Source organism: Lolium rigidum, chromosome 6, assembly GCF_022539505.1.
Source record: "Lolium rigidum isolate FL_2022 chromosome 6, APGP_CSIRO_Lrig_0.1, whole genome shotgun sequence".
NCBI lineage: Eukaryota > Viridiplantae > Streptophyta > Magnoliopsida > Poales > Poaceae > Lolium > Lolium rigidum.
Genome location: NC_061513.1, coordinates 118,296,282 through 118,320,358, shown reverse-complemented (window position 1 = coordinate 118,320,358; position 24,077 = coordinate 118,296,282). Strand labels below are relative to the sequence as shown.

Here is a 24,077-nt window from a genome sequence, read left to right as displayed (position 1 = left end):
GGGGTCCTCGCTGGAGGTCCGCCGGCGCTGAGCGCGGCGCCTCCGGATCTCGACGTAGCGGGCGCGGCCGGAGCCCGGATGGGCGGCACCGGAACCCAATCCGGGCTCGAGTGCCGCCCGTGGGGAGGTGCACGTCCCCCCACGGCATTGGGACGCCGGCGTCCCAGAACATCTGCGCCACCGCTACGGTGACGTAGATCCGGTCGCGTCTGGGCGTCGCCGGCGGCCCCATGGCGAACGGCGCCGGCTTGACTGGCCGGCTGCTGCCGGCCTCGTGGTCGTTGGCGGATGGCGAGAACTCGCGCTTCGGGGCCATGGCGGCGCGGAAGCTTCGAGCTCGCGCGTGCGGCCGGAGTGGAAAGTGGGGACCGGATAGGGACAGCTCCCTTCCCCGGTCCACATTTAATAGGACCGGGGCACCGACAGTGGGCCAGCCACGCGGACGAGGCGGACACGCGAGGACGCCGCGTGCCATCCGCGGCCACGCAAAACCGGCCCAGATTTGGGCCGGGTTTGCGTCGTTCCGGACTCCGCGGCCGTCCGCTTTTGCGGTGCGTTCCCGCGTTGGGCCGCGTTTTTGTCCGGCTCGACCCAAACGGACGCGCGGGCGCGGTTTGGGTCGCGCGGTTGGAGATGCCCTCAGTGACTAAACTTCACTGCAGCAGCAGTGCTTACGTACATAGCAGCTTCCGGACAAGTAACTCCACTTGATCACATCATGCATGGACGCATTGCCGCTACTCCAGAAGACACGGCCACGATGCTGCGCGGTTTAGTTAATGCACGGCTCTGAAATTAAGCTGCGTGGAAGTAACAGTATTTTCAGCCGGCCGGCCCCGGCCGTCCCAACTCACCTCGATCAGACTTGGCGAGTGCCAGTAGCCCAGTACTGTACTGTAGCGTATCGCCCACCGAGTGCGACCAAGCGTGCAAGTGGAGCGTCCATCTGCTATCACTCCGGGTGTTACCGCTCGCTCGACGCCCCTGCCCGTGCGGCGCCTATATATCCCAGCTAGCTCCCGTCCGTCAGTGTGAGAGTGTGGCCAGCTCCTCAGCTCTTCCCCATCCATATCCAATTCCTTCTTCTGTGCCCGTGCCTAGCTAGCTAGCTACATCTCTAGCTCTAGGCTCTAGCTATGGAGACCATGGAGCTGGGGCGGCTGACGTGCCTGGTGGCGGTGGCGTTGCTGGCGCTGGCGACGGTGGCACGGTGCGACCCGCAGGTGCCGTGCTACTTCATCTTCGGCGACTCGCTGGTGGACAACGGCAACAACAACTACATCGTCTCCCTCGCGCGGGCCAACTACCCGCCCTACGGCGTCGACTTCCCCGGCGGCTCCTCGGGGAGGTTCACCAACGGCCTCACCACCGTCGACGTCATCGGTAATATAATCAGCCCACCATGTGTCAAATTGCCCTGGCCTCCCGCGCGCAGGCTTGCTTGTTGTCGTTTTCGTCACTGCTAGCTACTAGCGCACGAGCGTCTAGACAGAGACAAGCTCGATGAATTTCATGGCGGTCATGGGCGATGCATGCGTATCTGGGCCAGGTGATAGATAAGCAGGGAGCTGCATGCCCTGCCGTTCGAGGGAGGCGCGTAATGAAGGATTGTGAATGTAGCCTTTTTTGGCGAGACGTACACCCATGCGTGGGCCAGCTCGCCGTTATAGTACAATGCATGCAGTGTTCGGTGATGGTTATGGGGAATTTAATTTTCCGGGGTGGAGTGGACATAGATTCATGGACCCAATGTAGGAGTACGTGGCTATAGATTCGTCGTCCTCGCAAATACTAGTGTAACCGAGGTCACGGCTCACGGGTAAAAATTTAAGAGAAGAGAAGATGTTTGTTTGGTTCTTCAACCATATGTCTGTCGCAGTGCGATTTTAGCAGTTCAATTTGATACCTAACAAACAGATTTCTCTTATGCGCAGCTCAACTTCTGGGCTTCGACAATTTCATCCCTCCCTACGCCGAGACGGGCGGGGACCAGCTCCTCAACGGCGTCAACTTCGCCTCCGCCGCCGCCGGAATCCGGGCCGAGACAGGCCAGCAGCTCGTACGTCCAAAACACATAACGAACCAAAAAAGATAGGGAAACGCTCACGCTAACGGTGTTGCATGGATGCATTTCAGGGGGGCCGGATCACGTTCGCGGGGCAGGTCCAGAACTACCAGACGGCGGTGCAGACGATGGTGAACATCCTGGGCGACCAGGACACGGCGTCGAACCGGCTGAGCCAGTGCATCTTTAGCGTGGGCATGGGCAGCAACGACTACCTCAACAACTACTTCCAGCCGGCCTTCTACAGCACCGGCAGCCGCTACACCCCGGAGCAGTACTCCGAGTCGCTCATCGCCGACTACCGCCGCTACCTCCAGGTCATGTACAGCTACGGAGCCCGCAAGGTGGCCCTCATCGGCGTCGGCCAGGTCGGGTGCGCGCCCAACGAGCTGGCGCGGTACAGCCCCGACGGCACCACCTGCGTGGAGCGCATCGACAGCGCCATCAAGATCTTCAACCGCGGGCTGGTGGGGCTCGTCAACGAGATGAACTCGCTCCCCGGCGCGCACTTCACCTACATCAACGCATACAACATCTTCGCCGACATCCTCGCAAACGCCGGCGCCTACGGGTTCACCGTCCCCAACGCCGGGTGCTGCGGGGTGGGGAGGAACAACGGGCAGGTCACCTGCCTGCCGTACCAGGCGCCCTGCGCTAACAGGGACCAGCACATCTTCTGGGACGCCTTCCACCCGTCGGAGGCGGCCAACATCATCGTCGGACGGAGGTCCTACCGCGCCGCCTCGCCCAACGACGCCTACCCGATGGACATCGCCACTCTCGCCTCCCTCTGATCTCTCACCTCATCCATCTCTTTTCAGTGTCTTCGTCAGGTACAGAAATGTATTTTGCTCTTGTTTTTCTTTACGGTGAATACCCTCATCATGCAATTTGTAACGGGTATAGACAAATAATTGGTTTTCGTTGTAAGGGATGCCTGAATCGGTGGCATCTCTGTTCGTGTTCAGCGGAGAGAAAAGGAGGAGTGCAGAATTAATCAATTGGACAGTTAGAATTCTGGGGTTTCATTCGTAGACTGGTTTTGTTTGTCAGTCTGGCATTTCTGTTCGCTTACAGTGCATACGTATTCAGTGTTAACTAATCGGACAGTTAGAATTCTGTTTTTTTTTTAATTCATAGACTGGTTTGATCTGTCAGATAAGAAGCATTTTCACATGATTGTACTGTACACCAAGTATGTAGTCTGATGCGTTGTGTCAACTCTCACATATCTGCAGCAAGGTATCTTCCCAAGCCCAGCAAGCCGACTAATCACACGCACACGGCACAAGGATTACAACTGCTCAAGCACATTAACCACAACACACGGCAGCCATTTCCATTCGTTTCCCCCAATTGAAAGAATGCCTTTTACTTTCACCACAAGCTAAACTAGGCTCTCTTGGCTTCCTGTTCGGCCTGCACATGTAAAACCTTGGCATCAGAAAGTGAAAACATTCAGGAATAAAACCATGGAAACTAGGTAGAACAACTCACCGCCTGGATGATCTTCTCCAAGGCACCGGGCCCATGCGTCTCGATGAATCGCTCGACGGACTTGCGGGCGTCAAGGCTCATCATCTGCAGCACCTTCCTCTGCCTCTCATTGTAGGCGGGGCTCACGTACTGGCCGATCTTGAAGTAGCGCCGGACGTGCGTCTCGTAGATGTAGGCCGCGCCGTTGAAGATTGGCAGCACCAGCCAGCAGCAGAAGAGGAGCTTCATGTATGGCCACAGAGGCAGCCTGAAACATAGGCAGGCAGAGCGAAATCTTCAGAAATTCAATGCACGATGAATAACTGAATGAATTGAGCAGAGAACAGGGGGGGCATGGTTAATGGCTTACCACTGGAGAGCCTTCCAACATGAGAGCTCAAAGAGGGTGATCAGGGAGTACAAGACCCAGTAGGTGAGCCACTGCTGATCATCCAGGGAAGAGGGGCTCTCGATCGCACGCATCGACGCGTATCTAATCGTGCAGGAAAACCATGTCAGAATTCAGAAAAAGGTGTTGGGATGTTTATTCAAACGAACCGTTATTTCTGAATGAAGGGATAAATTACTTACAGCGGATAAAGCAGCATGATTCCAGGCCTGTTGAGTGCAACATAGGAGAAACAAGGACTTCAGATTGAAACGCTTAAAGTTCATATGGACCAGCAGCAGCAGAAAGAATGGGACATGAACTGCTTAGAGAAAAGGTGTGCTTACCCAACAAGAGAATCCAAATGCCTGGCAAGGGCACCAAGAACACCCATGATTCCTTACTGCAACTTGTGAGAAGCTTTCTCCGGGGATTCTTGATGTTCTTCTCTGTTGGAATGGGACGGTGTAGATGACAAGGGATACAGCTGATGGTTTTATACTTCAGTCAAGGCAGTTTAAAATCGGGGTTAAAGGTGAAGAAGGAAGGCATCCTTGCAGATACGATGCAAAGTCTCCCTTACTCTTGGCCCAAGGAAAGAAAGAACAAATGGAGTTGAAAGGTCTGAAGCAACTGCATGTACTGCCACGAACCTTTTCCAAGGTTGCACAACCAGAAGGCTACCTAGACGAAGCATCACAGGTTTTTTTTTGGTTTTTTGGGGGGGTTCAGTTCAGACTTCAGAGTGGGCGCTGCTTTCTGAAAGAAACCGTACTTTCCATGCTCCTGTCGTTGTCTCACCTAGCATGTTAAGCACATAGCAAGACAGATGAATCAACAAAAGGTGCGTGGTTTGGCTACAGCTCATTTTTTTGAAACAAGTTTGGCTACGGCTCATGATGCTCTTTTAGCTGAAAGGGGATATTATTAGAGTGAAGATTGCAAATCGCTCAACAAAAACACTAGGAACAGGAAGGCAAACAGTTCCTAAAAGTGAAACTGGCAGCTTTCCAGCAGCAGCATTAGTGCTTTACTTCATATTACTTGATCAAAAGAGCATGCAGATTACAGTATTGAACTCACCGTAAAAAAAAATTGAACTGATATGCATCAAGGGGGGCATATGAGCTAAACTAACATATGATGTTAGATCTGTCATGATATTTATTTCAAAGTAAGTGATCTTGCACATTTGGGCTAAAACTTTACATGAATAGGAGTAATCCACCAACTGCTACACTATCATCTTTAGAATTGTAGAAAATCTAATGCGCCTTCCCTTTTGCTGACTATCCAAATACCAAACAACTCAAGACATATAACTGGACCAGGTACACTCCATTGCTTCTTTCTGGCATTCCACTATAGTAAAGTTGAATCAAAACCATTATCAACTAAAAAATTAGTCGAATGCAGACCTGGCTTCAACGTGGTTTTAGCTCCTGCAACCATGCTTACAGCCCTTGACCTGCTTCAACAACTGGAACTGAATTGTCCCCTAAATTATTGTTTTTGCTTTTTGATATTTGTGTGGTATTTCTTGATAATTTGTTACTGAAGTCAAGTATCCTTGGACCAACTGCATCATTTAGTGACCAGCCAGATGAGTAGTTCTTCATATTTGGGAACATCTGACTTGTTAACTCCTCCAGTTTGTTTGCAACAACCTGCCTCTTTGCAGGTTGCTGTGAAACATTATCTGCACAAGCTGGTCTCTTGCTTGTTTGGTCGACGAAGGGAACACCCTTTCTGCCATCTATATTCAAAAGACTGCCAGCGCACATTGGGTTTAATGCTGAAATGGATTTACTTGCCAAATTAGCTGTAAGGGAAGGGTGTCCTGGCTGATAAAAGTTTCTGGACTCAGCGCTATTTGTACCACAGTCATGAAAATATATTATTGGTGTGGAAAATAGATTTGCTCCAGGTACTTGGTAGGGTTGGTGAGTAGGAACAGATCTAAGATCTTCATAAGACGAGGATGTGGATTTCTGGTACTTCCCCTGCATGCTCATATTTAATGGCCACTGTGGAAATGAAGTACAAGATTGATTTACTGCTGAACGAACAAAAGTGTGATCTTCTGTGTGCATGCCTGATCCAGGGATGCTTAAGTTAAAGTATTGGTTACGAGGAATGCTTGTCAGTGTTGGTGGTTGATATAGCTCAGAATGTCTGGTCCTGTAGTTCACACCTATGGTGGATTCCTTGTTTACCTGAGTTTGCCAACCAAATTGACTGCCAGAATTCCAGGCGCAATCTTTAAATGTTGAAGAAACGTTATTAGTCTGTTGCAGACTATGATTTTGAGCATCATTGATGATAGGCCTTGCCTGTGCTGAAGTGCTGTTGGGAATCCTTGGCAACGTATCTGAAGATTCAAGAATACGAGCCCTCGGTAGCACAGAATCTTTAAAAGGGAACAGTCTCTTTGGAGGCAATTCACATGAAATTGCTGAGGGGCGGTCTCCTTCAAAAATACTACTGTCAATCAACCCTTTCTCCGTAGATAACTCCTGCTCCTTGCTACTCTTGCAGACTGAGACTATCCTGCCCATTAGGCGCATGGTGGGCTGATGAGAATGGCAACTATCCCGTGTCACAAAACCGTCCAGGGCTTTTTTCCCTGCTTGCGAATCACTGAAACCAATGTTATTCTGACCTTGTATAGTACTGGCCATGCCACTCACCGGCTGCTGCTCTTTGCATCTTATTGTATTCTTTATTTGTCCATTCATAAAGTTATTTTCGCCTGTTCTCGGATCATAGCTTGAGATCTCCATTCTTTCAAGGCCAGGTAGCTTCATAAAAGGTAAACCACTTGCAGGAGAGCGACCTGGGTAAACTTTAGAGTACCAGCTACCTTGGTCATCCATTGATAATGGTTTGCATGTATCTACACTCTTTCTACTTTCATGATATATATTGCTTGCAAATTTACAAGGACCGGAAGTAAAGGCATATTCCTTAGCAGGCTTCCTGCAGGGAGATATGGCATCTGTGTTTATTCCTGCACCGGCAGTCCCCTGTGATACAACTGACAATAGAGTGCCTTCACGTGAAAGATGGTGTTCACTTGGAACAAGTCGATCACAGACATCAGTGCTCTTCTTGCCACGGACTGCTGGATCTCTATCTTTGTTAATTGCTTCAGTTCTCATTCTCACAGTCGCTAAACTGATACCAGTTCTTTCTATTTTCTGAAAGCAGTCTGTATTTGTGTAGAAATCGCTTGGAACCAGTCGACCACAGATATAAGTGCTCTTCTTGCCACAGACTGATGAATCTCTATCTTTGTTAGTTGCTTCAGTTCTGGTTCTCACAGTCGCTGAACTTATACCAGCTAATTTTATTTCCTGAAAGCAGTCTGTATTCATGTACAAACAACCCTGTGAAGGCTTGCTAGAACCAGATTTTGCTTCATCTTTACAATAAGAACTTAAAGCAGGAACATCAGTAGACTTCAGCTGCATTTCAGCAAGACAAGCTTTCTCCATGGTGACACTTGTATGATTTAGTGGACCATCAAACTTAGCAGAGAAAGAATGACTTCTTCCTGCATCATTGGGGGAGATGCATGTTGACTCTTTATCAGGAGTCTGATCCTTCTTCACTAAGTCTTCAAGGGGGGGTGGCATTAGCTTTGATATGTCAGAAGTGGGTATTAGTTTCAATTGTTCCGTTTCCGATAAAGCATCTGCTCCATTTTGATTTTCTAGAAAAGAATCTTCTATAACAGTAGGGAGTATATCAACTCCAGTACGAAACATGATTTTGGAGCTCTCTAAAAGAGGTAGATCTCCAAAAATATCATCCTTGGGAGGGTATGTAACATGCTCCACCACTTCACAGACATGATTTAGAGGATGATTAGTTGGCCTACTGGCTTTTATGCTTCGTTTGTGATCTATTCCTGTCCCGCACTGTTTCTTCAAGCTGTCTCCTTGAACAGAGATATGATCATCCTGTCGCTCTTGCAGTTTCTTCCTCGGAACAAATTCTCTCAGCGTACGAACAGTACAGCCTTTGTGTTTTCTTAACAATTCCTGTTGAAGTAAGCAAGAGGATGACTGGGGTTTAGAGGTTCTCTCCTGTTAAAGAACATGTCTTACATAGTATTAGCTGAAAATGACAAAGTAAGCTGACTAGATTAGGGGAATGCAAACAATATGGAATTAGGTGGTTAGTCAATAGAACTTCTTTGATGCAAGAAACTACTGTTGTTTTCGCTATCTCATGGTAATGAAAATCGATCCCCTGGGTGGATCGCTTGGGAAAAAAATATAAATTCTTTGATGTAATTTGATCAATAAATAGTACTGTATAGCATACATTTGAAAGTCTCTTTGCTGCATGTTATCAAGGAAAGAGCAGCAAACATGTTGCACTTATGGAGAAGTAACTGGAGTATTCCTTCAATATATGAAGTAGGCACAAACTATATGCACCACTGTCCTCTTAGTCTTCTAGCATCAAGAGAACAGGAAGATAACCCTATGGATTAGACAGCTACTTCCCAGTGTCCAATTTCAAAGGGCCAAAATAAGTACGTTACAAAGTTTTTACCATCTTGGAATCTAATTTGGGCATTGTTCACCACAAGGCGATCATGGCTCATGCTACATACATCTACATTTGAGCAAGGAAATGCCATTCATTCATTACCAATGTGACAAGGCCCCTCCTAAACCTACTGACTAATAAAATAACAAAACAGCATATGAAGTTTTGGTTTATGAACCCAGAGAACGGCTACTAGCGAATACTTGGGCGGGAATGACAAACAAAGCGGAGGCACCATACCTTGCGCTTCGGAGAGAAGCCAAGTTGGAGCGCTCTCTGCCGCTTATTAGCACTCACGGCGACGCCGCTTCCCCGAGATCCCTTCCGCTTCGTCGCCCTCCCCAAACCACCCCAATTGCCGGCGCCGCCACCAACGGCAGCGTCCCCGCCCGCAGCGCAGGCATCCGGCCGCGCCCGCACAGCGGCAAGCTCGTGGGCCCACCACCGCGACCGCGGCGGAGGGTCCATCGGCGGCAGCGGCAGCGGCAGCGACGTCTCCAACTCAGCGCGGCCGCCGAGCAGCCAGCACTTGTCCGCGTCCTCAGCCCGCATCCTGGCGGCGAACCCCCTGCGCGCGGCATTAATTCAGTCGACCAGGCTAAGCTGTCCTCAGAAGAGAAAAAGGAAAGCGGAGGCATAGTAAGTAGGGGGCGCGCGCTCACCGTATGGAGAAGGGCTCGGCGGCCGCCATTTGGCTCCCGCGCGGCGCGCTTCGCCGGCGGCGAGGGGGGTTGCCCGGGTGGACTGCGAAGCGAAGCTACCGGCGACGGACACCTGCTGTGAGAGGAGGGAAATGTGGACCGATTTTTACGAAGGAAAAGTGAGTGCGCGGCGGATTGTACGGTGGGCCCTCACCGGGCGGCTTTTCATTAACTGTCCGCATCGGGAGGCGCGCGGCGCGTTGTCTTCCTTGGTGGGCCATCGTGCGTGCGCTGCGGTGCTGTTGTTGTGGACCGAGAGCTCAAGGGGGACCAACTAATGAAGAGAGGGCAAGCCAACGGTCTTATTCATGAACGGAATCTTATCATGAACGAATTCTTATCATGAACGGAATCTATATCATGAACGAAATCTTATCATGAACGGAATCTTATCATGAACGCGTTCTTATCATGAACGGTTCATTTTGAGCTGAACAAAAAATTCGGTATATCCGTATGTGAACGAAAATTATTTCAAATCATGAACGTATTTTTATCATGAACGGAATCTATATCATGAACGAATTCTTATCATGAACGGAATCTTATCATGAACGAATTCTTATCATGAACGGTTAATTTTGAGCTGAACAAAAAGGGTATATCCGTATGTGAACGAAAATTATTTCAAATCATGAACGAATTCTTATCATTAACGGAATCTTATGATGAACGAATTCTTATCATGAACGATTCATTTTGAGCTGAGCTGAACAAAAAATTCGGTATATCCGTATGTGAACGAAAATTATTTCAAATCATGAACATATTTTTATCATGATGAATTCTTATCATGAACGGAGTCTATATCATGAACGAGATCTTATTCATGAACGGAATCTTATCATGAACTAATTCTTATCATGAACGGTTAATTTTGAGCTGAACAAAAAATTCGGTATATCCGTATGTGAACGAAAATTATTTCAAATCATGAACGGAATCTATATCATGAACGGAATCTTATGATGAACGAATTCTTATCATGAACGAATTCTAATCATGAACGAATTCTTATCATGAACGAGTTCTTATCATGAACGGTTCATTTTGAGCTGAACAAAAAATTCGGTATATCCGTATGTGAACGAAAATTATTTCAAATCATGAACGTATTTTTATCATGAACGAATTCTTATCATGAACGGAATCTTATCATGAACGAAATTCTTATCATGAACGGATTCTTATCATGAACGGTTAATTTTGAGCTGAACAAAAAAATCGGTATATCTGTATGTGAACGAAAATTATTTCAAATCATGAATGGAATCTTATCATGAACGAATTATTATCATGAACGAATTCTTATCATGAACGGTTCATTTTGAGCTGAACAAAAAATTCGGTATATCCGTATGTGAACGAAAATTATTTCAAATCATGAATGTATTTTTATGATGAACGAATTTTTATCATGAACGGAATCTATATCATGAACGAATTCTTATCATGAACGGAATCTTATCATGAACGAATTCTTATCATGAACAAATTCTTGTCATGAACAAGTTCTTATCATGAACGGTTTATTTTGAGCTGAACAAAAAATTCAGTATATCCGTATGTGAACGAAAATTATTTCACAATCATGAACGTATTTTTATCATGAACGAATTCTTATCATGAACAGATTCTATATCATGAACGAATTCTTATCATGAACGGAATCTTATCATGACTAAGAAAAAAATGATGAACGGAATCTTCTGGTGAACGAATTTTTCCCATCAACACTTGAACATTTCGTAATTTTTTTTGTCATGAACGATTTTCATTATTCAAAAAAAATAAAAAAATCGTGAATAAAAACTTTAAATGGATAGAACCAGAAAACATAAAAAGATTCGTCCAAAAAATAAAAAATAAAAACTAATGAACGGATTCTATATCATGAATGGATTCTATACCATGAACAATAATCTTGTCATGAAGGATTTTTCCTTCTTGAACAGATTATATGTTATGAACGGATTATTATCATGACACAAATCTTGTCATGGAGGATTTTCTTGTCATGAACAGATTATTATTGTGAACGGTTTTTCTCTATAACAAAAAATTTCCATGACCGAAACCGGTTATTGTTCCCGATAATGGAGCCTAAACCGATTGTAAATCATGTGCTTTTTTTCCCATGTGCGGATTCTATATAAATGAACAGGTACTTATTTGGAACGTTTATTTTGCGTGAATGGATTTTACCATGAACAAAAAACTTTGCATAAATGGTTTTCTTTGTTGCATAATTATGGGTTTCCCAAAAAAATGTAACTTGAATGGTTATTTATTTTGAGCGGTTTTCCTCTTAAAAAATAATTATGGACGAATTCATACCATGAATGGATTTCCTCCATGAACGGATTATTGGTATGACCAATTTTTGCATCAATGGATTTTTCTTCTTGAAAAAAACCAGAGGAGGTGACCAAAAATTATAACATAGAATCCATTTAATGGATTATCATCTTATGGAAAATCTCATAATTTGGGCAGATATAGAATCCATTCATGCTACTGACAACAGATATGAAAATCTCTCGTTATTACAAAAAAAACCAGGGTAGAAAATATGTTTATTACAGGGAAGAAGTTTCTCCTGATTCAAATTTGTATCTCTCTATCTCGAAAATATGTTTAAGACAACGGAAAACTTTCTCTGAATTCAGAGTTTGTACCTCTCTGTATTACAAAAATCTAGGGGAAAAATATGTTTATTACAACTGAAAACTATCACGTGATGTCAAAATTTGCTCAGTTGATATACATCAAATGATAACCAAATGGTGAGAACCTCTCGCATTGCAAATATAGCGGTGCTTGTAACCTGACGAAATGATCATCTCCATGCTTCTCTGCAAAAGTTGCATTTAAATAGGATATTAGGAAAAAGTATAATTCCAAAACTAATTCATAAAGAATTTAACTATGATAGTACATGTAAAAAATAATTCATGGTAACTATGATAGTACATGTAAAAAAATAATTCATAAAGAATTTGGGAAAACTATGCTTGTTTACACCGGAAACCAATTCGGAAAAAAGAACATATGAAAAAAATCTAATCTAATGCATATGACATACAATTCAGATAGCGAACTTTGCTAGAAGAAAAGCTATTGCATGACATGAGAAAGTTCAAAATATTTCATTTCAAAATACAAAATGCATATATCTTTATGGAAAAAGATGAAGAAATATTACATGAAGATAATGACAGGCTTAGAAATGGGAGAAAAATATAAAGAGAAAATACATATCTGTCTGAGAAAAAAAGAAGACTTTGGTTGATTTTTGCTAAAACAATAAAAAATATTAACTAGACTTATCACTAAAATTTCCTTTTCTTTCTTTTTTTAAAATGCTGAACAGCAACTTTGTTCTGGATATAATAGAACATGTCATATCCTTTCATCTTCCAATACTCTGGAATGATTTCCTGCAATTGAAACACATGAAGATAGTTTTTTATAACAAAAAAGAAAGAAACATTAGACTATTGATTTCAGAAAAAAGAGCATGGATGAATTTTGTGAGCACAAGATTCGTATGCCCCTTTCTATTGTGTTCACCTGCTTACCCAGCAAAAAACTAACTGCGATTCAAGTTAACCAAAGAGTTAAGAGAGAGAGAGAGCTCTCGATTAGCCACGGAATAGTACAAAAGTTACAAGTTGTAGAGAGAATCTAGAGCTGAGTGGCTAATCTGAATTCATCCATTTAGGATCAACAATATCTCATTCTAGTCACTATCTAAGCAAAGGCAGTGTCAAAAAAAATAGGTTTGTTTCCCTCAAGATAGAAATAAAAACTAATTATACCTTGGTGAAATTTTTCATGAACTTTCCAGTCCAATTTTCTGCATAAAGCATGATGCAAATTCCATCATCATTCCTATAAAAAAATAGAAAGTTACTGATACGTCTCCGACGTATCGATAATTTCTTATGTTCCATGCCACATTATTGATGATATCTACATGTTTTATGCATACTTTATGTCATATTTATGCGTTTTCCGGAACTAACCTATTGACGAGATGCCGAAGGGCCAGTTGCTGTTTTCTGCTATTTTTGGTTTCATAAATCCTAGTAAGGAAATATTTTTGGAATCGGACGAAATCAACACCGAAGATCTTAAAATTCCCGGAAGCTTCCAGAGCACCGGAGAAAGGCCAGAGGGGATCCAGGGGGCCCCACCCCACAGGGCGGCGTGGCCAAGGGGGGGGGCGCCCCCCTAGTGTGTGGGCCCCCTATGGCCCCTCCGACTCCGCCTCTTCGCCTATTTAGTCGTCCCTGACCTAAATCCTCGACCCAGTTCGACGAAACCAGAGAAAACCATCCAGAGCCGCCGCCATCGCGAAACTCCAATTCGGGGGACGAAGTCTCCGTTCCGGCACGCCGCCGGGACGGGAATTGCCCCGGAGTCATCTCCACCGCCGTCTCCACCGCCATCTTCACCGCCATCGCTGTCTCCATGATGAGGAGGGAGTAATTCACCCCGGGCCGAGGGCTCCGCTATAGCTATGTGGTTCATCTCTCTCTTTATGTGATCTAGTTGAATATCATCTATGTGCTACTCTAGTGATGTTATTAAAGTACTCTATTCCTCCTGCATGGTGTAATTGTGACAGTGTGTGCATCGTGTAGTACTTGGCGTAGGTTATGATTGTAATCTCTTGTAGATTATGAAGTTAACTATTGCTATGATTGTATTGATGTGATCTATGCCTCCTTCATAGTGTGATGGTGACAGTGTGCATGCTATGTTAGTTCTCGGTGTAATTGTGTTGATCTATCTTGCACTCTAAGGTTATTTAAATATGAATATCGAATATTGTGGAGCTTGTTAACTCCGGCATTGAGGGTTCGTGTAATCCTACACAATTAGTGGTGTTCATCATCCAACAAGAGGGTGTAGAGTAGTCCTATTATGTGATCATTGTTGAGAGTGTCCATTAGTGAAAGCAGGATCCCTAGGCCTTGCTTCCAAGCATCGAATCTCCGTTTGTTTACTGTTTTGTTGCATGTTTACTCGCTGCCATATTTTATTCAGATTGCTATTATCACTCATACTCATCCATATTACTTGCATCTCACTATCTCTTCGCCGAACTAGTGCACCTATACATCTGACAAGTGTATTAGGTGTGTTGTGGACACAAGAGACGTCTTGCATTGTGATCGCAGGGTTGCTTGAGAGGGATATCTTTGACCTCTTCCTCCCTGAGTTCGATAAACCTTGGGTGATCCATTTAAGGGAAACTTGCTGCTATTCTACAACCCTCTGCTCTTGGAGGCCCAACACTGTCTACAAGAATAGAAGCTCCCGTAGACATCAAGCACTTTTCTGGCGCCGTTGCCGGGGAGGAAAGGTAAAAGGTACTCACACTCCGGATCTCGGCTACTAAGCTATTTTCCGCCGTTGTAAGTACTCGAAGGTATTTCCTTTAGATCCTGCAATTGCATCTTTTTGTTTCTTGTTTTACACTAGTTAGGCATAATGGAATACAACTATGAGCTTTTTAATTTATTTCCTAAGTTAAGACATGAATTGTGTGATGCGAAAATTAAAGAACCTATGGAGCCTCAATTGCATGCTAGTAGCAATGTTATTAGTATGAACGCAATCACTGCTAATGCTATGGATAAGTCTAAGCTTGGGGAAGCTAGTATTTGTGATCTTTTTAGTTTCCCATCTTTAGGGGAGAAAATTTGTTCTGATAATGCTTTATCTCCCATATGCGATAACTCTAATGATGCTTGTGATATTTTAAATCCACCTACTGCAAGTACTGCTTTCAAGATACCCATGAAAATTATTGGACGTGTTATTGATAACCGTTATGAAGGGGATGGAACTGTCCATCCTGGCGATCATTTACTGTTTTTGCATGAATTATGCGGGTTATTCAAGTGTGCAGGTATCTCTATGGATGAAGTGAGGAAGAAGCTATTCTCTGTTTCGCTGTCTGGTAAAGCGGCACATTGGTATAAATTGTTGAAGAATAGTCATTCTCTTGGTTGGGAGGAAATTGTATCTCTCTTTTATTCTAAATTTTATCCTCCTCATGAAGTTCATATTGATAGGAATAATATTTATAACTTTTATCCTCGCGATGGAGAGAGTATTTCTCAAGCGTGGGGGAGATTGAAGTCACTGATGCTCAAATGTCCCATTCATGAGCTCCCGCGTAATGTTATTGTTAACAATTTTTATGCGAGGCTTTCAGGACAACACAAGGACTATCTGGATGCCTCGTTCGGAGGGATCTTTCACAAGCAAGAAGGTTGAAGCTAGGTGGGATCTTCTTGATCGGATTGAGGAGAACGCTCGAAGGATGGGAGAACAACAAAGGTGAAGAGTCAGGTATAAATTATGATTATGAATGCATTGAAGCTTTTATGGATACCGATAAATTTCGAGATATGAGTGCTACTTATGGTCTTGACTCTCAAGTTGCTGCAAATCTTTATAAAGCCTTTGCTTCTCATTTTGAATTGCCTAAGAAGAATTTTGATAAGTATCACGAACCTTTTAAAGAAGCTTGCATGATGAATGAAATTGTTGTTAATGATTGCAATAAGCATGCTCAAACTCCTAAGAATGCTATTTCCTATAAGCATGTTAATTTTTGTGGAATGCATAGACCTTGTGGAATTAATCAAATCAAAGATGAATATTGTATCCATCATATTAACGAAAAAACTAGAAAGTGGTTTAGGGCTCTAGATGATCTTGGTAAAAAAGTGTGTGCCCTCTATCCTTTTATTTGTGAACTTTGCCATGGAGTGGGTCATTTTAATTTTCAATGCTCCTCCAATGATAATTTGAACCCCATGAGTGCTACAAATTGGTATTGTGATGATGAAATTACTGCTAATCAGCATGATGAACTTACTTTATTTTTGTGGTGTGAAGAGCTCTCAAGAAAAATCTCTTTGTTACATATGAGTGATCTTGATATTGATGACGTCCTGCATGGGTGTTTTTCTTATTGCATTGATAATAGCCATACAAATACTTACATACAAAATATTTTAGAAGATGGCACCTTGCCAAAATATGATAGGACCGCTGTGTGTTTTGAACTAATCAACGAAAAGGAGGAATCCTCCCAAGTTTCTTCTATTGTTTCTGAAAGTAAATCAGGTTATGCGGACAAGCCACCCTTCAAGCCTCTTCCTCCTAAAGAAGGGAACGAGGAGAAGGAAGAGAAGAAGAAGAAGAAGAAGAAGGGAACGAAGAAGAAGAAGAAGAAGAAGAAGAAGAAGAATAAAGAGAAAGAGGTAACGGCATATCCCCGCGTGAATGAGATAACGCTAGGTAACCGTAAGTATGTTTCTCCTAATGATTATTATGATAATGAATCTGAATACAATGATCTTCCTATGCCCTTTACATACATTAGTGATCATGATTTGAATGAGCACACTACTTTTGATATTGCAAATCTCCGGGAAACTAATTCTGAAAATGATGATGATAATAATTGCCATAGTATCGTTGCTATCCATGCTTTCTCCCATAATGATATAGAAAGCTCTAAGCTTGGGGAAGAGGTGTTTGAAAATCCTTTTGCTACTGATCATTATGTGTTTGATACATCTCCTTCTAATAACAATGATGGTATGGTCACGGATAAACCGACTGTGAAAGATAACTATTCTATTCCTTATGATGACACTATGCCTCCGACCTTTGATGATTATTATAAAAGAATGCTATGATGAGAAGTTCCCTAGAAATCAGTTACCATGATGAGAAGTTGAAAATTAAGTTATGTTAAATATGAAGGAAAATTAAAAGTCGGAAAATAATTGAAACGGTTAGAATGCTCACAGTTGTGTATCTGCAGTATAACTTGGGCTCTTTGGTTTCTTGAAGCTACCAATATCCTTCGCAAAGATCTTGAGTTCCTTACAAAAAGTATTGAGATTAATAGCCTACAGTTAAAAAGAATAAACGTGAGGCCTTACAAAAACAGTTGAGATTAATTGCACCGAATTGTATTAGGAAAAATTTAGATGTGCATTAGAAAAAGTACCAGGTTATTCATCAAAATCTGTTGATCTTCTGCACTGGTTAAAGAAGTTGCATCGAAGAAATTAATTGTTTCATACAGTGGGTTGACAGCAATTAGAACCCAATTCGTGGACCAAACACTTGGAAAATGAAGCTGCCCAAAAAAGATAAATAGTAGAACAAAGTAGAAGAATATAAATCAAAAGTGGCATAGATGACATAAAAAGAAAACAAAGACAAGTATAAAAGTTTTTAGGATAATTACAATATCCATTGATGAAAGGTCGAAACCTAAGTAGTTCATTATCCAATTGAACTCTAGTATGACAAACTTCTTGTCAAACTCACTCGGATCTTTCATTAACATTTCCTGTGGTTTGGGAAAAATGTATGAGCAACATAATTATGTAAAAAAAGATATAAAAGTAATAGTCAAAAAAAGGCAGTAATAGGATCGCTTAGTGTCCTTACAGAGATAGCAGGGGCAAACGTGAATTTCTTCAAAAAAGGTTTTGACAATGCATCATGTGAAGCTTCATCATTGTATATTTGAGCATACACTGACATAGTGTCACACGTCACATCACCATGAGCTTTGAATGAATTCACGAAATTGTCATATGTTACAGAGTAACGCCCAATTTCGACAACAATGCCACTGTTAAAAAAAATCAGACACCACCATCATTATGGCAGGGGTCTAGGAGATTAGAAACATTACTTTAAAGGTGCTTCTTGTCATCCTAATCTAACCTAGATACACTAAGGTGCTTCTATTTCATCTTAAGCTTCCTTAGAATACATATATAGTAAACGGTATAGCTGTACATAACCTTGGCGCCACGACATCTAAACGATCGATTTGCTAGTAATAGTGAAGCTTAATCTAAAGCAAACAGTACATACTTAACGAAAGTTCCAAATGTCCATCTCAAAAAAGTAGAGAAGTAACTGTCATTGTGCAAACAAATAAGGCAACAGCAGTGAGAAAAGATATGATTTGATTACAACTACCAAAATAGAAAGATATTAGGAGAAGTGAATAGTTTGTAGGTTCAATTAATTATGAGCACATTTAAACCTGAATCCACTATCAGATGAAAGCTTTAACAGGCAGGAACAAAACCTAGAAGGAACCTTCTAGGTTTACAAAATACATCATAATGCATTCTTAAACAAAAGATTTTGCAAAAAAGGAAACAATCTCTATTCACATTTAAAACAATCTTGATCTACTTATGAGTAGGCATGAAGAAACATGCAACAAACTCAAAAACAGAATCAAACTGAAGTAAATCATGTGATTACATGGCATTTGAATAACAAGAAAAGTTACTTGTTCTTGTCACATTAGAGGAATTTGACTTACTTAATTGCTTGTTTAAATCTGTTCTTCTTCAGATGATCATTGTGGAAATCTTCAATGTAACCATCTATAATGAACTCTGACATGTTCCTGTCAGGTGTTGTTGCTTTTGCAGCACGCTTTTTCCTGTTCCTCTTTTTGAAACTATTTGGATTAGATATAGATGCAGGCACTACAATCACATCATTTGTTGTTCCTATGACCCAAGAAAAACCGAATAAAAAATATCAGATAACCTGTTTTTAATTAAATCTTGTATAGCATGATAATACTTTAATATATTTTGAAAATTACCCATGTCTGTTCCTGGAGTATTGGTACCATGAAAACCATCATAATAAATTTCATTTGGTATTGCATGACCATTGTAATTCATGCGGTTATATGTGAGTCATGATATTAAAATCAGGTCATTATATGCAGCTTTTTAAATGAAAAAAAGTTCCAAGCATAAAAATAAAAGACACAAAAAAATGGTTTACACCAACCTTGATTGGATACTAGATTAGTTTCTAACTTATCATTGGTTACAAAGCATTCAGCTATCTCTTCTGCTGAATAGCTATCAGAGAACTCGGCATAAGTGATAGATATATTATGTAAAGCGTCACCAGACATACTATCTCCTTCCATTCTTTCCACTGGATGCACGTAAAAAAAGATAATACACCTCAGCAACAGTAATAAAAAGCTTATTTACAATGCAGTAAAAATTATAAACAGAAATTATAATGTGAGTCCATAAAATAAGCTTATATACAATGCAATTTTGTTCATACTTGTACTGAAAAACAAGAAAATGTGAAGCATTTAAGGAAGAATTAAAACATAGTTGTGAGCATGTTAGAAAAAACATAGTTCCTCACATACCAGCACATGCAGGCCTACTCTCAACAGAATCAAAAAGAATCAAGGGGAGAACGAGACATGGCTTCGGGTTCAATCGTATAAGACCCAATGTTGTCAAAGTCCACTTTTGAATCACTGGTGTCAATCTGACAAAAAAAGAGTAGACACAAGAAAATCAGAATTAACACATACAGATACATTTTACAAAGAGAAAGGATAGACAAAAAATCATACAGTTTCCTGATTGGCAATATCTTCGATGAAGTCATCTTCAATAACATTATGAACAATTGCTTCATCTTCGATAACATTATGAACGTTTGCTTCATCTAAAGGTGGTGCATGCGCTAATGCTGGCATATCAACAATATCATTACCAGCATTTTCTTCCAGAACAGCAGGTACAATTTCTAGGCCTACACTATATGGAGTGAGAGAAATGTCCCTGAGCTGTTAAAAAAAATAAGTTAGTTAGCACAAAAGGTTAAATGGAAAAGAAAAATGGAGCATTACAATGAAACCTGAAAAAAATAGATGATTAGAACAAACGTACTGGAAGGACCCCATAAGATTTCCGTGACAACATGTTACGGTCTGAGTTATGAACAAAGGCAAAATCATCATTCTTTATATGTGACATTCTTGGTAGGTTGTAATCAATTTGCCCAACATTGGCACCAAAATCCAAAAAGTCCATGTACACCGCCTGTGTAAAAAATTGAACTATAGTTAAGACACAGAGAAACCTATTACTTCACAGTTAAAAAGTTATTTATTACAAAGGAAAATACAGGAAATGGAACACGTACTGCCAACAAAGGTAAGCAACCACCAATCCAAAGCATCCTGTTGAATCGCTTCCATCTTTAAAAACCTTAGCTTTCCAAGCATCAAGCTCATTCCACAGGTGGTTGAGGCACAAGGTTCCCAGGTCAAGATTGCCAACTTCAACATTGTCACTGTCCCTTAGGGAGTACAAATATTTCGGGTTGACAAAATTGTAGGTAGAAGGGCAAAGAACTGTTGTGATGAATAACAGTAAGAAGCTCCTGATAAAAACAACCTCCTCATTAGAACCAAGCAGTACAGATTCTACATTCGACACAGATATCTGCTTCTTCCCTAGTAGGTACTGGTCAATTAACACTTCAACTTCTCTGATGATTACAGGATCGCTACTCTCCATTACAAATGGCTTAACTCCAGAAGCAAAACCAAAGACCTTGTCAACCATATCCTTGGTGAAGTGGATGATCTTTTCCTTGTGCTGCAGAAACTTTGCTTCACCATGTGAAGTGTGGCCAGCAAGCCACTGAAGGAGATTCATAGGAACCATAAGGTGATCAGGGAGGTTCAGAAGATTATAAAGGCCATGCTTCAATATGAATGACTTCTGGATTGGATTGAATTTCTTCACTATTTTCATGTATCTGAGCGTGGAAAACCTAGATTGGATGCTAGGCTTGCATTGCGGCTCAATATACATGACGTTGACTACAAAAAAGGAAATAGAAAATTATGCTAGAACATAATATAAACCAATTGAGAAACTATATAAGAAACATTTCAGAAAGCATATGAGGAACTGTGGTAAGTGCATATCGTAAACCAATTAAGAAAAAAAAACATATCAGAAAACTATGCTAGTGCCTATCAGAAACCAAATCAGAGAGAAAACAATGCTAGTACATTTCTAAAACAAAGAAATGCTAGTACATAAGAGAAAATAATCGAGAGAAGCAAAATACAATGGGAGAACAATCCCACAGGAAGATTCTATCTTCATATAACGTATTCTACTTACAGGTTCGTGAACATTTTCCATGGTTCTACTTATTCGTACAAGTTCGATGCCTAACGGCTACCAATGCCCCCATTAAATTCTACCACATGTAATGTCACATCTAGAAAAATGGGTCAAGGTATTCAGCGACAAGTAACCCATATAATCTCAACTCCTGAATTCACCCACCCATGCATATTTTATGGACTGCACTTCTTCTTTCTGGTCATGTCAAGGCTACTTAAGACAAATAAGCTACATAACTACAGAGAACACAAAGCCTAAAAAATAACTAGAACATCTTGCCTTATTAGCTGCAAGAAAAATGAGCAAACAAAGGTAATATATAACAACAGTTGCTAGTCCTTGAAGTGAAGCTACCATAGTGTGAGATGTTTGGGATAAACTGCTAGCTAAAGAACAAACAAAAAACCTAGCGAAAACAGAAACATATATATTTGTGAATCAGCACCGCCTGCAACACCGAAAAATCATCCTAAAAACCCCTAAACAAAAACTAATGAGCAATTGTTTCTAGGGAGATCACCACCACCAAGGAACCAGTACGGCAACCAAGGAACCAGTACGGGAGAAGAACCTAATAGGTAAACACTTGGCCTACCGAAGATACGAAACCTTATAGGTAAACACTAGTGCCAGCAAGTAGTGACCATAGCAACTTGCAGAGGAAAGCAAAATTTCCATTAAGGTAATGTGGGCGCAAATGAAATGCTTCACTAATAATAAAACCAAAAAGAACATGTTGAAAGCGGACAATGAGACCCTACTCTTAGAGGATAAATATTGAATACATAGCAAGCTTTTGCATCTCCATATGATACACGGTTGAACCAACCATATCCCTTATTTGTAAGTAGTAGTATTAAATCCAGCAAACCAAAAAGATGATTATTACCAGATAAAGGGCACCCACACAACTTTATGTACTCCTAAGATCAACATATGATTACGTGAACACGTGAGTAGTAGAACCCCTACATATCTGGGCATAGTATCAGTCTTTCGGCTCATCAATCGTCTACCGAAAAACAACATCTTAACTAATGCCTAGATACTACTAATCATCTCTATCTCGGGCTCCATTAATGGCCATTACACACAAGAAACAGGCATAGAAGGAACATGCCATAGAGGAAATGCCAAGAACGCTGGTTAGGTTCTATCAATCAAAAGACACGCTAGTAAGGGGAAGAGCTACGAGTCATGCGCATTTGCAAAGGCACGAAACTGCACCAGATCGAGCGGAAAACCTAGAATCCCTGACCCAAATCAAGCAAGAAACCACCGCAAAGCGGGAAGACAAACCCCTGCTCCTCCGTCGGCATTGGAGTCACACGAACGGAATCGAGAGCTCGGAAACCCCCCTAGAAACCCAATCTTCCACCACCACCCGAATAGGTTTCGTAAGCCTAGAAAAGATCTCGAAACATCTCACATCCTACCGAATCAGCACCGCCCCCATGAATCAATCCGATGAAAACCCTAACCAAAACCGAACAGAACAAAAAAATTACCGCGCATACGAGGAGAAGGAGGGGACAGTCCTGGCCTTCCGCCGCCATCGATGGATACGACCCGAAGCAGAACCCCAAGGAACCAGTACTCGAGCGAAGAAGGAAAGCCGAACTCGAGCGAAAATGGTCGGAGGCGGAGAAAAGGACTGGGGAGGACGAAGGCTCGGTCGTTCGGCTGCGGAAATCAGGAAGAAGAAAGAACGACTCGGTCGCCCCTGGTCGGAACTCGGAAGGCGTGTCCTATCTAAATGGGCCGGCCCAAAAACGACGCGGGGGGTGGTCGGCGCGTCGTATACACCGACCTGGTCGGTGTATAGGATTCTCCCAACGGTCTTGCCTCACCGTCTGACTGAGCCCTGATACGTCTCAAACGTATCTATAATTTCTTATGTTCCATGCTAGTTTTATGACAATACTCACATGTTTTATATACACTTTATATCATTATTATGCATTTTCCGGCACTAACCTATTAACAAGATGCCGAAGCGCCAGTTCCTGTTTTCTGCTGTTTTTGGTTTCAGAAATCCTACACATGAAATATTCTCGGAATTGGACGAAACAAAAGCACAGGGTCTTATTTTCCACGGAGCCTTCCAGAAGTCCGAAGAGGAAACGAAGAGGAGCCGAGGGGGCCCCACACCACCTGGCGGCGCGGCCAGGAGGGGGGGCGCCGCCTTATGGGGTGGGCCCCTCGAGCGTCCCCCGACTCTGCCCCTTCGCCTATATATTCTGTCTGTCGCGAAAACCCTATTACCGAGAGCCACGATACGAGAAAAGTTCCAGAGACGCCGCCGCCGCCAATCCCATCTCGGGGGATTCAGGAGATCGCCTCCGGCACCCTGCCGGATAGGGGAATCATCACCTGGAGGTCCGGCTGCGCGTTCGGTTAATATGGTTAATTTGGTTCGGTTTATTTGGTTATACAGTAAATATGGTTTCAATACTTCGGTTAATACGGTTACGTATAACAATACGATTCGGTTTCGGTAATAACCATTAAATTTCGGTTCGGTTTCGGTAATAACCATACTAACCAAAGTTGACGCGAATTTTTGAATAACACATAAATTTTATGAACATATATTTCATATTATTTTATTTTACGATGGAACTGAATGTTTTACAAGAGGAAGATACAAAAATGTAAAAAATCTGCGGACGAAAATAAAAACTGTGCAATGTTGGTACTTGAACTCACGACCTATTCTCATGTAAGGCTAAACTGCACGTCTAAACCAGCATGCTAGAGCGTATTCTTTGTATGGAATTTAATATCGACTCTATATAAAAGTATACTGCGAAGTTTGGCTGGGCCATCAAAGA

At 42.2% G+C, this 24,077-nt stretch overlaps 4 protein-coding genes across 4 annotated transcripts; 1 reads left to right on the top strand and 3 right to left on the bottom strand.

Moving 5' to 3' along the window:
* Positions 1-1,145: 1,145 nt before the first annotated feature.
* LOC124668536 (GDSL esterase/lipase At5g45670-like) lies at positions 1,146-2,859 on the top strand. Its single transcript, XM_047205657.1, has 3 exons — positions 1,146-1,383; positions 1,935-2,059; positions 2,137-2,859. The coding sequence occupies exons 1-3, from the start codon at positions 1,146-1,148 to the stop codon at positions 2,857-2,859; spliced, it is 1,086 nt and encodes a 361-aa protein (XP_047061613.1).
* Positions 2,860-3,197: 338 nt separating this feature from the next.
* On the bottom strand, positions 3,198-4,607 carry LOC124667508 (HVA22-like protein f). The gene is made up of 5 exons (XM_047204774.1): positions 4,277-4,607; positions 4,133-4,159; positions 3,912-4,034; positions 3,563-3,809; positions 3,198-3,484 (listed from the first exon to the last, which is right to left on the bottom strand). Exons 1-5 carry the CDS (start codon positions 4,321-4,323, stop codon positions 3,458-3,460), a joined length of 471 nt encoding a protein of 156 aa, XP_047060730.1. The 5' UTR covers positions 4,324-4,607; the 3' UTR covers positions 3,198-3,457.
* A 7,918-nt stretch (positions 4,608-12,525) lies between these two features.
* LOC124663197 lies at positions 12,526-18,882 on the bottom strand. Its single transcript, XM_047200922.1, has 8 exons — positions 18,879-18,882; positions 18,588-18,780; positions 17,690-17,876; positions 17,484-17,588; positions 17,241-17,372; positions 17,036-17,139; positions 13,015-13,087; positions 12,526-12,633 (listed from the first exon to the last, which is right to left on the bottom strand). Exons 1-8 carry the CDS (start codon positions 18,880-18,882, stop codon positions 12,526-12,528), a joined length of 906 nt encoding a protein of 301 aa, XP_047056878.1.
* Positions 18,883-20,208: 1,326 nt separating this feature from the next.
* On the bottom strand, positions 20,209-22,884 carry LOC124663196. The gene is made up of 2 exons (XM_047200921.1): positions 22,787-22,884; positions 20,209-20,927 (listed from the first exon to the last, which is right to left on the bottom strand). Exons 1-2 carry the CDS (start codon positions 22,797-22,799, stop codon positions 20,209-20,211), a joined length of 732 nt encoding a protein of 243 aa, XP_047056877.1. The 5' UTR covers positions 22,800-22,884.
* Between the last annotated feature and the right edge of the window lie 1,193 nt (positions 22,885-24,077).

Coding starts and splice junctions, on each gene's coding strand:
- LOC124668536 (XM_047205657.1), top strand. CDS start 1,146: ATGGAGCTGGGGCGGCTGACGTGCCTGGTGGCGGTGGCGTTGCTGGCG. Junction 1,384..1,934: donor CACCACCGTCGACGTCATCG/GTAATATAATCA, acceptor TCTTATGCGCAG/CTCAACTTCTGGGCTTCGAC. Junction 2,060..2,136: donor CCGAGACAGGCCAGCAGCTC/GTACGTCCAAAA, acceptor GATGCATTTCAG/GGGGGCCGGATCACGTTCGC.
- LOC124667508 (XM_047204774.1), bottom strand. CDS start 4,323: ATGGGTGTTCTTGGTGCCCTTGCCAGGCATTTGGATTCTCTTGTTGG. Junction 4,035..4,132: donor ATCATGCTGCTTTATCCGCT/GTAAGTAATTTA, acceptor CTGCACGATTAG/ATACGCGTCGATGCGTGCGA. Junction 3,810..3,911: donor TGTTGGAAGGCTCTCCAGTG/GTAAGCCATTAA, acceptor CCTATGTTTCAG/GCTGCCTCTGTGGCCATACA.
- LOC124663197 (XM_047200922.1), bottom strand. Junction 17,877..18,587: donor AGATTTAAACAAGCAATTAA/GTAAGTCAAATT, acceptor TTTTTTTAACAG/TGGCATTGTTGTCGAAATTG. Junction 17,140..17,240: donor AGATTTTGATGAATAACCTG/GTACTTTTTCTA, acceptor TTTTAACTGTAG/GCTATTAATCTCAATACTTT.